Source organism: Cnephaeus nilssonii, assembly GCF_951640355.1.
Source record: "Cnephaeus nilssonii genome assembly, chromosome: 1".
Lineage (NCBI taxonomy): Eukaryota > Metazoa > Chordata > Mammalia > Chiroptera > Vespertilionidae > Cnephaeus > Cnephaeus nilssonii.
The window spans coordinates 103731582-103751510 of record NC_137072.1 but is presented as its reverse complement, the minus strand read 5'-3'; the positions used below and the strand labels follow the sequence as shown (position 1 = coordinate 103751510).

General features: G+C 42.8%; 1 protein-coding gene and 1 long non-coding RNA gene across 4 annotated transcripts in view; one reads left to right on the top strand and one right to left on the bottom strand.

Annotated features, from left to right (window-relative positions):
- SEPSECS (Sep (O-phosphoserine) tRNA:Sec (selenocysteine) tRNA synthase) overlaps positions 1-4043 on the bottom strand; it is a 41275-nt gene extending 37232 nt beyond the window's left edge. The window contains exons 1-3 of one of the 3 annotated variants that reach the window (XM_079770289.1): positions 3804-4043; positions 2832-2986; positions 529-647 (exon numbers count right to left, since the gene is read on the bottom strand). In XM_079770289.1, coding sequence (XP_079626415.1) covers positions 529-647; positions 2832-2986; positions 3804-3917 — 388 coding nt within the window. In that variant the 5' untranslated portion in view covers positions 3918-4043. Of the gene's footprint in view, positions 1-528; positions 648-2831; positions 2987-3302; positions 3782-3803 lie in introns of those variants that run through there. The other 2 variants (XM_079770291.1, XM_079770290.1) reach the window with 2 other exon arrangements.
- A 151-nt stretch (positions 4044-4194) lies between these two features.
- LOC307097440 lies at positions 4195-11870 on the top strand. The gene is made up of 3 exons (XR_013813350.1): positions 4195-4299; positions 6515-6624; positions 11671-11870. It is a non-coding gene; the product is annotated as an uncharacterized lncRNA (long non-coding RNA).
- The last annotated feature ends 8059 nt before the right edge of the window (positions 11871-19929 follow it).

Below are 19929 nucleotides of genomic sequence, written 5' to 3'. Positions count from 1 at the left end.
GCCTGCACCCTTTCCAATCCGGGACATCCCTCTCACAATCCTGGACCGCTAGCTCCTAACCGCTCACCTGCCCCCCTGCCAGCCTGATCACCCCTAACAGCCTCTGCCTACAGGCCTGATCACCCCCAACTGCCCCCCATCCCTGCCGGCCTGGTCGCCCCACGCAGCCTGCTGTTCAGTTGTTTGGTCACCCCTCATTAACGCCCCTGCCGGCCTGGTCGCCCCACGCAGCCTGCTGTTCAGTTGTTTGGTCACCCCTCATTAATGCCCCTGCCGGCCTGGTCACCCCATGCAGCCTGTTCAGTCGTCCGTTCGGTTGCAACGGTCGCTTAGGCTTTAGATAGATAGATAGATAGATAGATAGATAGATAGATAGATAGATAGACAGACAGACAGACAGACAGACAGACAGATATGTCTTCTCAAAAATCATTTGTATCCTTTTTGAAAGAGATATTAATAAAAGAAAATAGGCAAAGGCATGTGTGGCTGGTCAGCCAAAGGTATTACGATTAACACAGTACATACCAGCCATCTTTATGATGTCCAGGACCAAAGAATTGGTAATTTTGTTCAAAAGGCTAGAACCTGCAGCTTTTGGTTGCACAGCAGAAATATCACCTGATCGTCCAATTCCATGAATGAACCTAAGCAAAAGATGGGCCAACAACTGGACAAAAATATTCAGTGTTCTAAGTAATCCACTGTATAAGTATACAAATGCAACAACCAAAAAAAAAAAAAAAAGTACCAGGAGCAATACTTGACTATTGTAGATATATTTCATAAACTATTAATAATATGAAAATATCCAATTAAGTTGAAACAAATTCATCAATTTTGCTCTCGTATCTAGTCTCCAAAGCTGGCCACCATTAATTCCTTTTCTCCCTATACCCATATGGTACTGCCACACCAAGAGATGGAGTCTAATTCCCTCCACTTGAATCTGGTCAGGCCTTAGAGACTTGCTGGGCCAGAAAGAAAGTAGCAGAAGTGATGATCTGGAATTTCTGAGTTAGAGCATCAGAAGCCTTAAAGTTTCCTACCCAGGCTCTTGAAGGGCTTGTTCTTGAGGACTCCCTCTTGTAATCCACATGCCCTCCTGGGAAAAAGCCAAAGCCACATGGAGAGGGCAACTGAGCTCCCAGCAACCTAAGTGCACCAACTTGGATCAACTGCCCAGTTGAACCTTCAGATGACTAAACACTCAGCCACCATCTGACTGCAACTACATGCGAAACCCAAAGCAATCATCAGCCTTCTGAGCCCAGTTCACCCACAGAACTAGGAGATGATACATGATTATTTCAAGCCACTACGTTTTTGAGGTTTGTTGTGCAACAGTAGAAAAGCAAAATATCTGCAGCATTAAATTCTCTTCTTTCTTTCCTTTTCCCCTAACCAGAGTAGGGGACTAAGTTCCAATGGGGATGAGTTGATATTTCAAATATTGCCTTAATCCATGCTTTGAAAAATGCATGTGCTAATCCACTCATTTTAAATTAGATGTTATACACTGTTTAAAAAGACCTCTGAATATTCTTCAAAATCAAAAATCTATTTGTAATTTATATTTAAATAGATCAGAAATTCTGCATCCTGGAATTATCACAAAACACTAGTGCCACACTTCATTACCACTGAAACCTCATGTACAAAGCATTTTTTACAGATAATACCTGTTATCAGCCCATTTTTAACATGACTTTTTCACCCAAGTTATACATTCATTATCATTAGTTTTAACTGCAATAGGGTTTTTCTTTTAACTGACACATATAATTGACATATAACATCCTATTAGTTTCAGGTATACAAAATAATGATTCAATATTTGTATATATTGTAAAATGATCGCCACAAGTCTAGTTCCCGTCCATCATCACACACAGTAACAAATTTTTCTTTCTTGTGACAAGAACTTTTAAGATCTACTCTCTTAGAACTTTCAAATATACAAAACAGTATTATTAATTATAGGCAACATGCTATACATTACATCCCATGACTTATTTATTTTATAACTTGAAGTTTGAACCTTTTGATTCAACTAGAAGTTTGGTGGTTTGGATTGAAATAAAATTCAACTATGGGATAGAAAATGTCATCATGGAACTTTTTTTCCACTAAGATTATTCAAACCAGACTGTTAAACCTAGGGGTTGTCAAACTTCAGTAAAATTTTAAATCATGGAAGACAGGAGTTTTCATTTTAGAGTTTACCTATATTTCACAGAAAGGTAGGAGAATCGAGAAATGATTATATTTTAAATCACTGACAATTAAATGATTATCAGAATTGATTAAAAGCTTTTTGAAAATATCTAAGAGTAACTTAATAATCTAATATTAAATTTAATATACCCTTTCCTACATCTATTGCAACAAAGCAAGGTGCTTATAAAATGGGATTCAGTTTAGATGCAGATAAACAATGATTTATACTTCTATCTATATATCATTCTCTAAAAAAACTTGCAACTATAGAAAAGAAACATGGAAAATCATAAAAAAAAACCTTAAGATATTTTAAAATCATACAAATAATAGGTTTATTATGTTAATTGTTCTTAAAAGAACATATAGCTAGTATTGTTAACTACACTGAACCTGTCAAGAACTTTTACCCTGCTGTCTTGAAAAGCACCTACTCAGATTAAATTGTTGCATCTTAAGTTTACATGCTCATTTGAATAGGGAAGAAATAGGTTCCAAACAGACATTTTATAATCTAATATGATGAATACTGCCACCATTGTTTGTAGCAAAAAAAAAAAAAAAAAAGCAGGGAAAGAAATGTTTTCATATGCTATTTGAAAAATATATACCTGTAATGACGCCGAGCAACTAAAGCCGAAGCCACTCTCCCTTCCCTTTCTCCCACACCACAGTTGCCCAGGAAATTGTTGCTATCCATGATCGCCAGTTCATGTAGAAAGAGTTCAAGTGTACTTTCATCCCAACCATCCTCTGGACATTTGCCCTTAAAACAAAAAACACATATAATTATATTGAGTTATAATTTAATTATATTTAAGATGGCTTCGTCGTTCCTTAGAATGCACCTCGATGCATTTTAAACCCTTTTAGTGTGTTAGTTTGCCCTGCTCCTTGCTGTCTAAAACTCAGACAGAAATTCAGCACTATGAAGAAACCTCAACCAGGAAGAAGGTTTATGTTCCACTACAATTATCTACAGATTCGAGAGGGAATGAATGAATGAATGAATGAATGAATGCGATGAGATTTACTCCGATTTAAAGGTGTACTAAGTTAAGGTCACTGAAAGCCAATTAAACCTTATCTTCCACGGAGATTCTTCAAACCAGACTGCGAAAGCGGCAGGTTGCCAAACTTCAGTGAAATTAAAATTCGGAAATGCCGTGCCCGGTGATGTTCCGAGGCAGCGCTTGGTCTGTGTACCGTGATTTATGAGCACGTGTTCCCCGAGTTCTCGGGAAGAGTGAAAGGTGGGAGGTGCGAACTTTGCCCTTTCCGCAAACAAAAAAAAAGGTAAACCAACTGGGACTTCCGCTCCATTCCGCATCCCCAAGTTACACACGACGGGACTCAAGATCTCGACCCCACACACGCCCCAATACACGCTCAGGTTTTGCGGGCGCGGCGAGGTGGAGAAGGCGCTGAGCGCAGCCAGTCGGCGTAGTGCCTGCCGGCAGCGACAGGCCGTGGGGACAGCTCTCGGCCGGCACACGGAAGCGGGTGAAGCTGGGCGCGGCAAGTCACCGGGGCGCAGCGGAGCCGGGGGCTCGGCGGCAGGCAGCCGCCCGACCCCTCGATACCTGCTCCAGAAGCAGCCGGATGAGGTGCTCGTGCGTGCGGCGGGCCTCACAGCCCTGCCGCACGTAGGCCGGCGACACCAGCCTCTCACCGGCCGCGAAACTCTCCGGGTTCATACTGGCGGTGGCAACGGTGGCGTTAGAACAGTGGACACCAGGACGCACACACACACAAGAAAACCCGGACGCCACTCGCCGCCCGGACGGTACGGCAACACCCAGGGACAAATTTCTGCGTCTCGTTCTCGCACATGCGCAAAGTGCCCCAGAAAGTGTATCCGAAACTGACGAATTGGAGCATGCGCAGCGGGCTCCGGCGGGTACTGAACGTGAGCCCCGCCTCGCTGCCTCTGATTGGTCAGGTTAATCCTTGGGCTTTCTGAGACGGACCTGACTTTGCACTTGTGCGGAAAGGCTGAGGAAAGTGAAGGCCAACTGCGTGGGGTTCTCGAAAGAAAAAATTTCTTAAGTTACCCTGTGTCCCAGTCCTGTTGAAATGGTGAGATTGGCGCGGAGTCTACGCTTCAGCCTTCCTTAGACCGTGTTTTCCAGATTCTAGGACATTTCATTCAACCTTTAAACGTCTCACAACCCTTATGAAAAGCAATTCTCACTCCTTTTCTCCTTTGCACTACAGAAGTTTTAACCCTACTTCCCGCCGCCTTACATGACAGGCATTTGTCATCACACACACACACACACACACACACATGAATGTAAACTCTCTAAAGGCAGGGGCTTGGTTTTTACTGCCATACCCACCCCCAAGCTCCTAGAATAGTGCCCAGAATATAGTAGGGGCTAATTTTTTAAATTTGCATTAATGATTTACGTTGACCACTGAACAACCTAGTGCTAGGTGCCAGAGATACAGAAATGAAAAGGTAGGATCCCTGCCTTCAATTTCCTTACCATCTTCCCTTTAGGTGAATCTACAGTAATTCCAGACATTGCTTTTGTCCGGGGGCTTGCTAGAGCCCATTTGCACTGGTTCCTACTTGCTTGCAAGAGCTGATTGTTAAATGTTCAGTAATTTTGTGAGCTGGTTTTTAGGTAAATGTAGCTGTTCTTTAACAATAAATTAGATAAGTTTATAATGAAGTTAACTGTATTAAAAGCAAAAGTAACAAATGCTCGAACTCATCACTTCCCAATTGTTTTTACTATATTTTACTATTATCTATGCTTTTGACATTATTTGCAGCGATTGTATCTGTATAGGTGGAATGGGATATAATGGTGTGCTGCTGCACATCTCTATCCAACTTCCTTTTAGGTAGCATCATGTTGGTAGCTTGAAATGGGGGGAGTATTTACACCATGGAAACCAGCAAATGCTGAAAATCAGGCCCTTATCTCACTACCCCATCCCCACCAGGGGTCAGTGATTTAACATGTACCAACTCGCCACTATTCCTACTGCATGTTCCCAGGGCATCCTGCCATTTATCAGCCATGGTACTTATCCAATTGCATTTCAGTTGTTAACTTTCCGTCTTCCTTAACTACACTTAGAGCTCCAGGTTTACAGACCTATATTTCATATCCGTGTTCAAAGCACAAACTGAACACATAATAGATGTTCAACAAATATTTGTTGAATGATGTAGACAATTTGAGAACTGTAAAACTACACAGAAAGATAAATTGCAAAAATAATGAGGAGTTAGCTTATTTTTTTAAAAAATAAGCATTGGCCTCCAAACTTTGGAAAAGTTGAGAACTTATTCCCAAAATGCAACTATTTTTACAACTTTTCTTTTGGAAAAGCCTTCAAAGCTGCTTTGTAGATCACATCCAGGATATGCAAAAAGCCCAAGATCCATCTCATTACTGAATGTACACACCAGGCTTTGAGCCAGCAGGTTCTCTCACATTATTCGCCAGTCTTAATTTGGAAAAATGTTTGTTTCCAAAATCTAAATCCATCAAGACATGCCATCATTGAAGGATTTTTTTAAAATGCAGGCTGTGGAGACAATTTCAAAAGAAGTGTTCCAAAATTATTGTCATCCATTCATTCATACAATGAGAAATTTTGAGTACCTACTGTTTCTAACAGATAGGGCAGCATCAGAATAATTTTATCGTCTTTACAAGTTGGACCTTAAAAAAAGGCCCAACATTTGTAGGTCTGAATTTTGCTTGCTGTCACTAGTTGTATGGCCTTGGATACACTATTCACAGTCCCTTGAGCTTTGCTTTTCCTCGTCTGTACAAGAGGGACCTGGAGGAGATAGTTATGGTGATTAAATGGAATCTAACTGCTCAATGACAGCTTCACCTTGATAGACTGATTATACCAATGGACAAGGGCTCGATGAGAACCCCAACCCACACCCTCAGCAGCAAGTAGCCCAAGAAGCCAAACCAAAACCCCAGCAATCTGCCCAGAACAATTAGAACACGGTCCATGACTGCCAGTTTCCCAACTTTTTCACCTGCTTCCACCTCACAACCAACCAGAGAAAGCCAAATATGCTCCCCAAACCAATGACATCTGATGCTCATTTCTTTAACCAACCTCCATCTTCTCCTTGCCTATAACCTCCATCCAGAGCACACCTGAACCTCTCATTCTTTTACCATAAAGCTTTCCCACTCCCCTGCCTGCCTTTGAGTCTTCCCAATGCAAGTAGAGTGACTATCTCCCTTGCTCTAGAAAGCTCTAAAAATCTGTTAGTTATTAGGGTGGTCTCCGTTTATTTCCACAGTTTTCCTGGAAGACTCCATGGAGATATGGTCTGCATGTCCAGCCTTCCACCAGAGGAGGTACCCACAGAGGCCCCTTGGACCTTGCTGCTTGTGGCTTGTCAAGTCTGTGGTATGTCAATGCTGGATATGAACTCTGCTGTCTTCGCATTGAGTTGCTCAGCTATTTATTCTAAAGTTGGTGCCCGGGTTTTGTTATTGGGTCCCATTTGTTAGGCATCCTTGGTGGAATCATTCTATTCCTTTTCATCCTTGTTGGCTCCCTTTTGAACTTCTATTTTGTATTGTGCTGCCTACAACTGTTGTTTGTCGTAGGAAGCAGAATCACAGGGTGGAACACAGGCCCAGGCCCTTTAAGCCTGTTGTTGGAGCGGCCTTAGAGACCAATGAGTTTGCAGTTCTCTCCAGACTGGCATTCATTTGGACAAACTCTGTTGGGGTGACCAATAGCACCTTTGCCTGAACTAAAACACCTGTCAGAACATTTTGAGAGGGGTTTGGAATAAAAGTGAGATAGAATCCAAAATAAACTATGATCTTGCAGATCAAACAGCTTAAGTGACCCACTTCCCAAGCCACCATTTTTGACAAGGACAGCATAGACGGTGTAAACAGAAGGGACACTGGAAAAAAGAATGTCCAGTTTTAGAAAAACCAAGACAAAGAAAAGCCCTCAATTCTGATCAATGTAGGTGCTCTGGAGAAGGAAAAAGCTCCCAATACTCTGAGTTTTACCCTAAACACTCAAGTTCAACAAATATAGATGGTCACATTCATCAATTCCTGGTAGGTAAGGGTGCTCCTCTTACTACATTAAACCTCTCTTCTTTGCTCTACCTCTTCCTATCTTTCAAATCACCCACGTATTTTTCCTATCTCCCGGCCCTTAACTATAACCCTTGGGCACTTGAATGAGAGACATTTCTTCCTACTCTATGGGACTTCACCCCTGCAAATTTAATAATGAGAGGCTTACTCTGCAAGTGGAATTGTAATATTAAATGCTCAACAGAGGAACTACTTCTTAAAGTTCCAGAGAAGTTTTCTATTCATAACCAAGTTGTGTCTGCCCTGTTATACTTTTGCCTTCCCCGTTATATTCGATACATACCCAGATAATGGTCTTAACATCGAACCTGACATTCTGTGACCTTCGAAGTCCACTGACACAGAGCAAGTAGATAGATCCTACCAAACTGTTGCCCAAACACCCCAATATCCCTTGAAGTCAGAAGCAAAGCAAGGGCTCAAAGCTATAGTTGAAGGCCTTATATCCTTCAACTACATCGGTTTTCTCAGACCCTGCACTAGCCCTTGGAATGCTTTGGTCTTGCAAGGAAATAAGCCAGATGGATAAGGATATCAATTATTTCAAGACCTCAGGACAATTAACAAAATTTTTGTTTCTCACTTGCCATTAGTACTGATCTTGGCATCAGTTCTACCTGAAGCTACTTGCTCCACTGTACTGGACTTCTGCTTGCCTTTTTTGATGTGCCAGTCAGAATACCATATTGCTTTCAGTCATCGTGTCTCCCTAGTGTCCTTGGTTTATGACAACTTCCCAGTTTCTTTATTTTCCATAACTATGACAGTTTTGAGGCATACTGGTTAGGTATTTTCTAGAATGTTTCATTATTGATCTTCCTACTTATCTCTTTGTTCTCTATTTCCCTAAATTTCTGGTCTCATCCTTATTATTTCTTTCCTTCTATTTTCCTTGGGTTTATTTTCTATTCTTTTTACTAACTCTTAAGATAAAATCTTAGCCCAGAAAGGTTTAGCCGTTTTTTTTTCTTTTCTTTTCACCCCCCACGTACACACACTATCAGCAAAACCAATTATGGTTTCCCTGAAAAAACTAAGGGTGAGGTGAGAGGGAGAATCCAGGTCCAGTGGCCAGGAAAACTGCAAGAAGGAAGGGGGAGGGGTAGATATGCAGCAAGTGCCCAGGGAGGGAGAGAAGAGACCAGATTTTCAAATGGGTTTTGAAATGAAATGTTGTACACCTTAGAGGAAATCCCCTTCCCCCATGTCCCTATGAAATACTTAGCAAAATCATTTTTTCTTGTTAACCCACTATGGGATTATTAGATCTATTTTGGGGATGCCTCAAAGCACTAAACCCTGCTGTAAAGGTGGGTGTAGAAGGAAGGCAGATCAAAAGCACCTGATCCCTCTGACGTACACTAATATGAGCTAACTCTGAGCCTCTATGCCATGTGCTGCTCTGAGGACTTTACCTGCAGTAGCTCTTCCAATTCTCCCAGCCACTCTATGGGCTAAACCTGGAGAAGCCAGGTGAGATTGCACCATTAGTCAAGGGAAATAGCCAGGATTCACACCAGGCTGTCTGGCCCTGGCGGCTACGCGCTTAGCCATTTTCCCACACTGTCAGAGCCAAGAGGCATCTCGGGCTCTAGGCTTTAGGCAGGTGATTATGCAGCCTGAAAGTTCTGTCCACTGGGATGTGGATGGAGTAACAAGAATATAGCCAGAAATGTAGAGAAGACAGGTTGCCAGAGTATATTATTAAGTCAGCAAGCCCACTAAATCCCATGGGCAGAAAAGATTGCTGCCATGCTGGTGTCAGGATTCCTTGATTCTGAAAACCCAAAGTCATCACAGACATCTCTGCTCTGCCACCACTCCGATCTCATCTATTGGCAATCTTGTCCGGCCTCACCCCACCCCTTTCACTCCACCTTCCCCACCTAGTCCAGGCCTCTGTCATCTCCCCATGGCAGAGGACAATCTCAGTGGCCTGGCTGCTTCCACTGTTGGGTATCATCTTCCATCCCCGTCCCGTCCCACGCCGCAGAGAAAATTGTCTTTTAAGTATCCATCAGATCACATCTTTCCCCTGCTTAGAATCCTTCAACTCTTTCCCATCACACTAAGCGTACAATCCAGACTCTTCACCTTGACTTAAAAGGCCCTGTAAGGCCTGGCCTTATTGATATTGAGCACTATCCTCCCTCGAGCTGGTGGGCTCCCACCCATTGACCTCCTTGCAGACTATGAAACACACCACATGTTTATTTTCCCACCTCCATGCTGTGCTTGCTGCCTTAAATGATCTTCCCCTTCTCATCTTGCATGGTGGCTCCTGCTTTTCCTTCGTTGTAAATGTCACCTCCTCTGAGAAGCCTTCCCTGGTCACGTTATCGAAGTAGGAACCTAGTTTGAAGTAAAAACATATTCTCCCCCAAATTATGTTGTGAGTAGATTACTTGTGTAAGCAACTGGATTAGAAGCTTCTGGGAAGACAAGAAGCTTGACTGTTTACCTACTCTTCCTAGCACTTAGCATGTGCCTAGGACCTGGCATGCATTCAGAAACATGTTTGAGTGAATAAATGATAAGAATGGGTCCCAGTGATGGCTTACCGTGTGATGGTTGCTGAATAAACCCAGATGTGGAGAGAGGAGAGAGGGCAGGAACCAGGGGCGAAGAGGTGACACCTCATGTGATGAGGGTACTCTGAGGAGATGGTTTGCAGTGGCAGATGCAAGTACACAAAGAATGACCACATCCCTTGGTCATTCCATTCACATGTGTTCCAAAATGTTTGGGGTAGGAAATGACAAGTCTTTTAAGAAGCATGGCAGGATCTGGCTGTCATCAACCTCATTAATGCGGCCGCTCAAGCAATTGGAAGCAAAATAACTTCCCCGCCAAGGCCAAGCTTCAAAGAGCAGTTGGAAGGAGGAAGTGAGGGAGCCGTAGAATCAGTAACTAGGTTGTTCAGAGAAGTCTCCTGTGATTAGGAAAAGAAAAATATATATATAGTAATTACATTTTGCTGAGACTCAGAGAATTCCGAAAGCCTGGTCTCGCCTTCATCTTCTCTACTTCAGATGGAGAGAGATGAAATAAAGGTAGATGTGGATGTAGCAGAAAGTAATTTCAGACCTTCCCTGGGATGAGTAAAGCAATTCTCTCTCCAGTGGGAGGACAGGTAGGTAGAGAAAGCTCCCTCCAAGCAGTGAAACTGCTGAGATAGTTGCAAAGTTACAATACCCAGTGAAGAGCAGGAGCCAGAGAAAAGCTGCAGGAGACTTGTCAGGAGCCTGTGAACTGGCCCGGAGCCTGGCCTTGCTGACATTTGAAAGAGAGTGAGAAAGAGGCTTTGGACTTAGAGCGATGGCAGGTGGTAGAGCAGTGATGACAGGACGTGGTCCAGGAGTGGTGGCGATCAGGCAGGTGGAGTTCAGAGCGTGGCTCCTCTTCTTCCTCCAGCATAAATTTGCACAAATTACCCAATCTCTGTAGGCCCCAGCTCACTCCACTGTGAAAGGAGCATAGTAATGGCGAGGGGGTGGCAGTGACGGATGTTAAGGGGTCAGCGCAGCACGTGCCACAGAGGGAGCACTCAGCACAAGTGAGACCATGATCTCTGCTGTTGCTGCCGGTCGTTGCCAGGGAGGTGAGTAAGCCACTACACCCTGGGTGTGAAGAGTGTGGGCTGGCTGGGTCAGCATCGTTCTCTGGGCCTTACCAGAGGCTGGACAGCTACAAACTGCATTTCCCAAACTCCCTCCCAACTAGCAATTCTTAATTCTAGAAGCAAGTTAAGTTTGACCAATTAGATGTACTTGCATGAGACTTGGAAAGGGTCCTGCTTCTTTCGACTGAGCGTCGTCATTGGCGAGCTATGCAATAGAGACATGAGACATGAACAGCGGTTTCAGCCTTTTGGAGTCCATTCTCCAGCCTCCTGGTGTCCAGACAGCTTCCCAATTCCAGAAACACAGCCTCAGCAGTGGGTTCTGGACATCAGTGGCCCTCGTGGTGGCCTCAGAGGTGATAGCTCCCCTGGTGGGTCAGTTCGGCAGAATCCTGGGAGCCATTTCTAGAAGCCAGTCTAGAGCCCACACCCCTAGACTTCCCAGGGATTTTGTACACACATTACTCCTTACAATTAGTCCCTTCTAGAGTGATATCTACATTCAGTCCTGACTGCTACACGAGGTATTTACCTTTAGTTCCTTCACAATCGCAATTGTGTACCATATTTTTTAATGTGAAAACAAAATCTAAAGCATTATTTGCTTCGCCTGGTAATATTACTTTTCCTGCATTATTCTCACCTACAGAAAGACTGACCCATTATCCCATCCCTCTATACTAAGGCATTGTCATCCCCTGGTGCCAGCTGCCCAAATGCAGCTGTGATGCTGGGAAGTGAATTATCAGAGGCAGAATGGAGCAGTCTTCACAATCCAAACCAAGAGAGCAAAGCCAGTCAATATTGATGTCCTCATGCAATATTGAACATGGAGACGTTGAGAGAAGAGAATTTCTCCAGGACCGCCCAAGGGAGATGGAGCATTGATGACTCAATATGAGTCTTCCCGTCAGCGTGGCAGATTCAGCATTTTAATTGAGAATGACTCACCCTGCCTCCATGGTGACTGTATTACTTAAAAATAGCCACTCCCTTTGCAATGGACTCAAATCTTTTTTGGAAGGAGGCAGAACGTAAACATACTCTGCATCCTTCTCATCTTAACTTCGTTTCCCTTTCAATAAAACATTATGCTGACCATTAGTCTGATATCTATGCTGATATGGTTCTCACTTCATCTCCCGAAACACAAATAAGTAAGCTGGCTAGATTGTTGTTTTTTGGTTTGGGGTTTTCTGTGTTGTTGTTGTTTCTTTGTGTGTGTTTTTTTCTCTCAGTTTTCTGTGAGTCTGAAATCATTTGATCAATGATTCAGTTCTACAGAGCCTGAACCTCTAGACTTGAGTAAAAATCTGAGCTCATCCATGTAAGAAGCCCATTAACCCTGACACCTTCTTTTACCCCCAAAGCCTGACTTGCATTTCCAACAAGTGAAAAAAAAACATACACACTCCTTGGCCAATTCTTAATTATGGGCATGAGGCTTATTCAAACTGTGCTTTTTGATCAATGAGAAGACTAGTTGAAAAGGCCAGGCTCTGAGTTCAATGGGTAATGGGTTCAAATCCTGACTCTGCCACTTCCTGGCTCTGTGATCTTGGACAAGTTACTTCATTTCTCTGTGTTTCATCTCCTAGTCTATAAAAAAGGAGCCAATAAGAACACTTACTTTGTATGAGATAAAAGATTTATAAATTAGCTACACTCAAAAAAAAGCACTTAATAAATAGAAGCAATTGGTATTACTTGCTGGATATTATAGGAATGCAAAAAAGCAAGCCCCAATCAAGACCCTTTAGAAATATCCCATCTAGCAGGGGAGGATATAACCTGCCCATTAGCCAATATAAGAGTCTGAATGAGATGTGCCATATGACTGAAGAGCCCATCCAATTGAGACACCAAGCTTAAGTAGGAGGTAGCATTGGAAAGCAGCCAAGGGCTCTGTTCAAAAGTAGATAGAAAGTGGCCCACGAGGAGTGAAGTGAAAAAGCAATAGTGTGGAGAAAACACAAGCCTGATAGGCCTCTCTGGGGAAGACCTTAAAGGCCAATTTACACTTGAATATTCAGATTGCAAAAGCAGCCACAAGTGCTTCCCCCTCCTAGTAGCCACACCCTTAGGTAACTCAGCCCTGCACTGATGCTGAATTTGGTCATGCAACTTGCTTTGATCAGTCGGATGGATGGTAGCACACAGGATTCAGGTAGAAGAATGAAAAGGGCTGGCCTAATGCTGCACTTAGACCCTCCCTGCCACCATATGAACAAGCCTGCTGAAGCCGGTTAGATGTTCTGGAGAAACCTGTGGCCCAGTGCTCTCCACGGCGCCAGCCATCAGTCAGCACTATCAGGAGGACAGCAATTAAGTGCAGCTGACCATACCCAACGCAAATCGTAACCCACAGAACCGTGAGCAAAATGAATAGTTGTTGTTTTAAGTCCCTATATTTTGGGGTGGTTTGTCAATGCAGCAAAAGCTTTGCTGATAATGGGGAGCCATTAAAAGGTGGGGGCAGCCCAGCCGGTGTAGCTCAGCGGTGAGCATTGTCCTATGAACCAGGAGGTCACGGTTCGATGCTTGGTCAGGGCACATGTCTGGGTTGTGGGCTTGATCCCCAGTATGGGGTGTGTGCAGGAGGCAGCCAATCAATGATTCTCTCTTATTATTGACTAGAGGCCCGGTGCACGAAATTTGTGCACGGGGTGTGTGTGTGTGTGTGTGTCCCTCAGCCCAGCCTGCACCCTCTCCAATGTGAGACCCCTCAAGGATGTCCGACTGTCCGTTGGACATCCCTCTCACAATCCAGGATTGCTGGCTCCCAACTGCTCGCCTGCCTGCCTGCCTGCCTGATTGCCCCTAACTGCTTCTGCCTGCCAGCCTAATCACCCCCTAACCACTCCCCTGCCAGCCTGATTGACGCCTAACTGCTCCCCTTCTGGCCCGATTGCCCCTAACTGCCTCCCCTGCAGGCCTGGTCCCCCCCCAACTGCCCTCCCCTTCAGGCCTGGTCACCCCCCAACTGCCCTCCCCTGCAGGCCTGGTCCCTCCCAACTGCTCTTCCCTGCTGGCCTGATCAGCCACAACTGCCCTCCCCTGCTGGCCATCTTGTGTCCACATGAGGGCAGCCATCTTTGACCACATGGGGGTGGCCATCTTTGTGTGTTGGAGTGATGGTCAATTTGCATATTACCTCTTTATTATATAGGATGTTTCTATCTCTCTATATCTTTCCCTTCCTCTCTCTCTAAAAAAATCAATAAAAATATTTTTTAAAAACTTTAAAATATAAAAGGTGGGGGCAGGTGAGCGACGTTAGCAAACATGGTATGTATGCTATCCAGGTGGATGTGCACTTGGGGAACTAGAGGCACATCATAAATACTAGACTAGGCAAAATGATTATTAATGTAAATTTGCTTCAAAATAAAGAAGTTGATGAGTGAGTATCAAGGGCAGAAGGTAGCAGTTCATGATATCCTATACCCTTGCTACTCAAGGTGCTGTGTGTTGACCAAAGGCATCACCTGGAGCTTATGAAAATACGGAATTTGGGCTCACTTCAAACTCAATGAATCAGAATATGAATGTCAACAACATCCTCAGGTGATCTTTGGGCACTATTAAAGTTTGAGAAGCACTATGTTATGCTAAAAATGCAAACTGAATCTACATTGAGCACTCACCTAGTCCTTCAAATTCTGGTCAGATTTTTATTTTTTTACTTCTTTGGATGCTTCAGTATAGCTTCCTTCCCACCTGCTCCTTATCATTGCTTATCATTGTTTTAGTAAAACAAAAGTGAAAGTCCACCTTGATCTTTATAAGTTGTATTTTCATTAAAGCATGGGTTTGTTGCGCGCGAGCATGTGTGTGTGTGGTGTGTGTGTGTGTGTGTGTGTGTGTTTGAGTAGGGTACATAAATAAAAATGGTTCCTCATCCAGGTTTTGAACCACTTAAAAAATAAGACAAAGTATAAGGCAGATAGAGACCAAAATTCATCTCAATGACTGATAAAGTGTAGGTTAGAGACATTGTCAAATGGCTTCCTATACAATATCCAGAATTAACCAGGCTTATCCATAATCAGTGCTGGCACAGGAAAGTCTGGCTGCTGCCTTCCCCAAAGACTGGGAAGAAGAAAGACCTGGGTGGGGGGCAGTAGGAGTAAATGAGGGGCTGGAGAGAGCCACAGAGTTACCTCTACAGAAAAGGAAACAGTAGGAACAGAGGCAGATATGTGTGTGGTAGTGGTGAGGGAGACATTCTATAAAAGTGGTCATCATAACTGCTTAGAAGTTTCTTAAAAGCCAAATTCATCAGAAATGATGTTTAATGATGACTGATTAGTGGTATGATCTTCTACTAAAATGAAATAATGAAGATTAGAATTTGTGGGGGTTTTTAAAAAATGAGATTAGAGATTAGGCTGAATGGTATTGATAGCAAAGAACATGTTTGAAAGTTTATGAACAAGAATAGTGCAAAAACTGAGGTGAACAAAAAGCAATGGAGATTTGGAGGAAGAAGCAGGGCTGTATTTATGAAGATTTATATTTGGCCTAGGAAAGGAGAGAATGTTCAAACACTTCCATGTCACCCTGTGACCTTGAACAGTATTCTATTACTGTTAATAATGATCATGATAACAATGGCTAAGCTCTTGGAGCACTTACTGCGTGCCAAGTCCTAAACTAGAAGAACAATATTTTAGTTAAGCCTCATAACAAGTCAGTGAGGTCGATATTTTTATTTCCAGTGTTCTCATTTTATGGATGAGGAATTCAAGACCTGGAAAGGTTGATAACTCATCCAAAGTAAAACAATTCATAAATTGTAGAGTAAGGATTCAAACCCAGGTCACCAATTCCTTCTTTAACCTTGTGCCTTTTATCCTTGTTTTATGGTCACCAATATTCATTACCTTATTTTTAAATTTTTTTTCCTATTTCAAGTGTGATACATTTTTTGTATTTCCAAAGTTTTAGAAACTCCACGTTTAAAAAAATAAGAATCACCTATAATTTCCCAGAGGGATAACCACAGTTGAAATTGTGATATACTGTATATCCATTCAGTCTCTCTTCTGTACACATATATACTGTTTTGTTGTTGTTTTACAAAAAAGGGAACATACTATATATAAGTTAGTTTTGTTACCTTCTTTTTTAAAATCAACAGTGCATTATAAACATTTTCCATGTCATTCTAAACCATGTATTCTTCTAAAACACCATTTGTAACATTGCATTTTATTCTGTTGTATGAACCCATTATGATATATTTAACCACTCTCCGATTATGGCTTCTTTAAGCTGTTAGAATATTATATTCACTATTATAAATAATTCGGTAATGAAAATTTTTGCAGCCTCATCTCCATACTCATTCTTATTTCAGACACTGTTTTTTGGCCTAGTCCAAAGCCATCTACTTCCCCCTTTTTCCTCCTAAGGAAACCTCCATTTTTATTTACTTTTTAATATGTTTTTATTAATTTCAGAGAGGAATGAAGAGGGAGAGAGAGAGATAGAAACATCAATGATGAGAGAGAATCACTGATCGGCTGCCTCCTGCACATCCCCCACTGGGGATCGAGCCTACAACCCCAGCATGTGTCATGACCGGGAATCAGACTGTGACCTCCTGGTTCATAGGTCAATGCTCAACCATTGAGCCATTCTGGCCAGGTGGAACCTCCAATTTTCGAAGAGAGAAATATCCTTTGACCTCAAATTTTCTCAGGCCTTTTTGCAGTTAGGAGTGGCCATGTGACTGAGTTCTAGACGAAGGGGACTTAAATGAAAGTTGTGTCATTTCCTAATCAACTTGAAGGAGCAGCTATGCTTCTTCCTTCCTCTCTGTGCCCATCAACTACGGAGAGGCAGCCACAACTATGTCATGGCCCGAGAGGGTGGTTGTGTTGGTCAGGGTCCGTTAGGAACAGAACTAACAGGATGTATACATAGAGATTTACTATAAGGAATTGGCTCACAAGACTACGGAGGCTGAAAAAATCTGAGATCTGCAGCTGGCAAGCTAGACACCCAGGAGAGCCAATGGTTTAGTTACAGTTTGAGTCTGAAGGCCAGAGAACCAGCATAAAGTGTAAATTCTAGTCGGAATTGGAATCCAAAGACAGGAGAAGACCAAGGTCCCAGCTCAAAGACAGTCAGGCAGAGAGCAAGAATTCTTTCTTATTCAGCCTTCTATTTTATTCAGCTTTTCTAACAGATTGGATGAGGCCTGACCACATTGGGGGGCAGGGGGTGTGGGAAAGAAGGCAATCTCCTCTACTCAGTCTACTGATTCAAACGTTAATCTCATCCAGAAACCCCCTACAGACACACTCAGAAATAATATTTTACCAGATCTCTGGGCATCCGTGTCCCAGTCCATTTGACATGTAAAATTAACCATCAAAATGGCAGAATCAGAAAATGAAAGAAATCTGGGTTACTTGATTGCCAACTGGAAGAAAAATCTTGCTAGACATAATATCTTCCTTGGATTTTTCTGTGGGTAAAAGAAAAACCCTCCTATTATGTTGGAGCCATGATGCAGTTCTTTCTGCTGTGACATAGAATAGACATTGTGAGACAAGCCACACAGTCAGCAAAATTGTCCATTCAGAATAATGCTTTTAGGAATATTAGGATTGTGGTCAAAGCACTAAAAATTTATGTAACTTTGCAACTAGAGCACTGACAAAAACAGTAATTGGTACCCTGAGAGGCAACTTGGACAGTCCAGGCAGGAAGCTCAGCATGGTTGGCGGTTGCCTCAAGGCTATTAAAATGCTATTAAAAAATAATTGTGGGAAATTATAGAGATAGGAAACAGATTAGCTGTTGCTAGGGGTTAGAGATGGTGAGATGGTGGTGGAAGGGGTGGGCATGGCTCTGGAGGGATAGAACCGGGAGCCTGGGTGACAGAATAGTTTTGTCGCTTACTTGTGGTAGAGGTTGTACTAATCTACACATGTCATAAGATTCCAAGGAATTACACACACACACACACAAAATACATGTATAACTGGTGAAATCTGAGTAAGCCCTGTGACTTGTACCAGAGACCAGTGTCAATTTCCTGGCTGTGACATTGTACTATAGTTGTGCAAGATGTTACCACTGGGGAAACTAGGTGCAGGTATATGAAACATCCCTGTGCATTTCTTGAAATTTCCTACAAATCTATAATTATTTCAAAATCAAAAGCTAAACACACACAATTGGGTGGAAATGCTGTCTGTAGTTGTAGAAACCATAGATAGAGATGGAGCTCCTGGTGGCTGGAGGAAGAAGTGCAGTCTGCCCTGAGCAGGGCTGGGAGTATACCTGTCTGGGGAGGAAGCCCAAGGTGTTGCTGCACTTATTTTTATTTTCTTAACCAATACCTGAAAGGGCTCTTGTTTGCTCATGGATTAGCCAAGCTGAGGGCTGTTTCCCTTCCCGTGGAATGTTATCATTCTACTCCTGTTCTTCAAGCTCTTCTTCTTTCAAAGTATGTGACTGTTTTGAATTTGACTTGTTTTCTGCCTGGACATTTAGAAAAGTATACTTGATTACATGGGGATATTTTCAAAATGTAAGCCATAGAATCTTTAAGGAGCAGAAAGTTTTCTTGGATGATTTGAATCATATGAATAGACCTGCCCTTTGTAATATTTCCAGGTGTCTTTCTGGGAATGAGCTTCTAAGATTTTTGATGTCCCTGAGTGTAAAGGAATATAGAGGCTCAACCAAAACATAGTTAGTGACTGTAAAAGCCTTCAACTCAGAGGTCTTAACCACCAGTGCATAGGAATCCCTGGGCCAAATGCAGGTTACCTGATATCCCACCCCTAGAGTCTCTGAATCCATTGGTTTGGGAATGATGTCCAGGAATATGCAATGTAACAACCACCCCAGGCATGTGGATGGTGCCTACCTGAAGATCACTCTTTGAAAAAGACAGGATTTCATCCTCAACACGGAGGAAGCTGGCCCACTACCTTTTAAGGATTTAGCCGAGTTCCTGCTGAAATAGTGTAATTTGGCTGAACAGTGAGCTGTGGAAGAGATGAGTAGAGGCAGTGCTTCAAAGACATGCTGAGCAAACTGAAAAGCAAGTTAAAGCACCGTGACATTGCTTCCAAAGCCCAGGATTGACAGCCGCTGACAGTCGTGCTTGTACCAGTGTCACCTCCGAATACAAAGAACATTGGGTATTTTGACTTATTTCAGCAGGAATAAAACGTTAGGGAGGAAAATAGTCCCCTAACTAGTTTCCTCCTCTGAAGCCTCACTGGGGAATAATAATGCCTTATATTCATGCATCAGCTTCCCAATCACCAGCGTATTTGAAGCCATCACAGAGAGATCTTTTAAATCATCTGCCCTGAGGCAAATGGTACATTTCTTAAAATTCCTTGAATGTTGAAAAAAATGTACTTTTGAAAAACACATTCCAAGTTCTTTATAGCTTAGAAACAGTTCCTCCTCAGGATGTTAGGAGCTGTCCAACTAAAATAAAAGGGAGCACAAACCAAGGCAGAAAGCTGGTGAGCAGATGGTAAGGACATCAAGGAAAAGCCTATGCCCATGTGACACTGTGTAGCATCTGAATCTGTAAAGATTATGAGAACTACGATTTGCCAAACACTGTCCTGAACATTCATTGAAGATCACCCCTCTGACACTCTTGGAGACTCTGAGGTCTGTCTGGTCCATTTTTAGAATATGCGTTTGGAATGTGCTTGGCTTCTCAAGGATAAGAACCATGGCCTCTTGGTTTTGTATATTCCACATTTAGTACATGGCCCAATGTGTGAAAGATATTCAATAATGTTGAAAGAATGAAATATGGTTTCTAGAATGCACCAACCAAGAGGGTTCCAGGATGGAGTGGGAGGAGGGGAAGGGAAGGATATCTCTTGGCCCCTTCCTTCCTTTTTGCTAATAATTCGTTCAGATTCAAAGAGTTAACAGAAGTAAATGAGGTTGTGTGTAGGCCAGAGGAAGCAG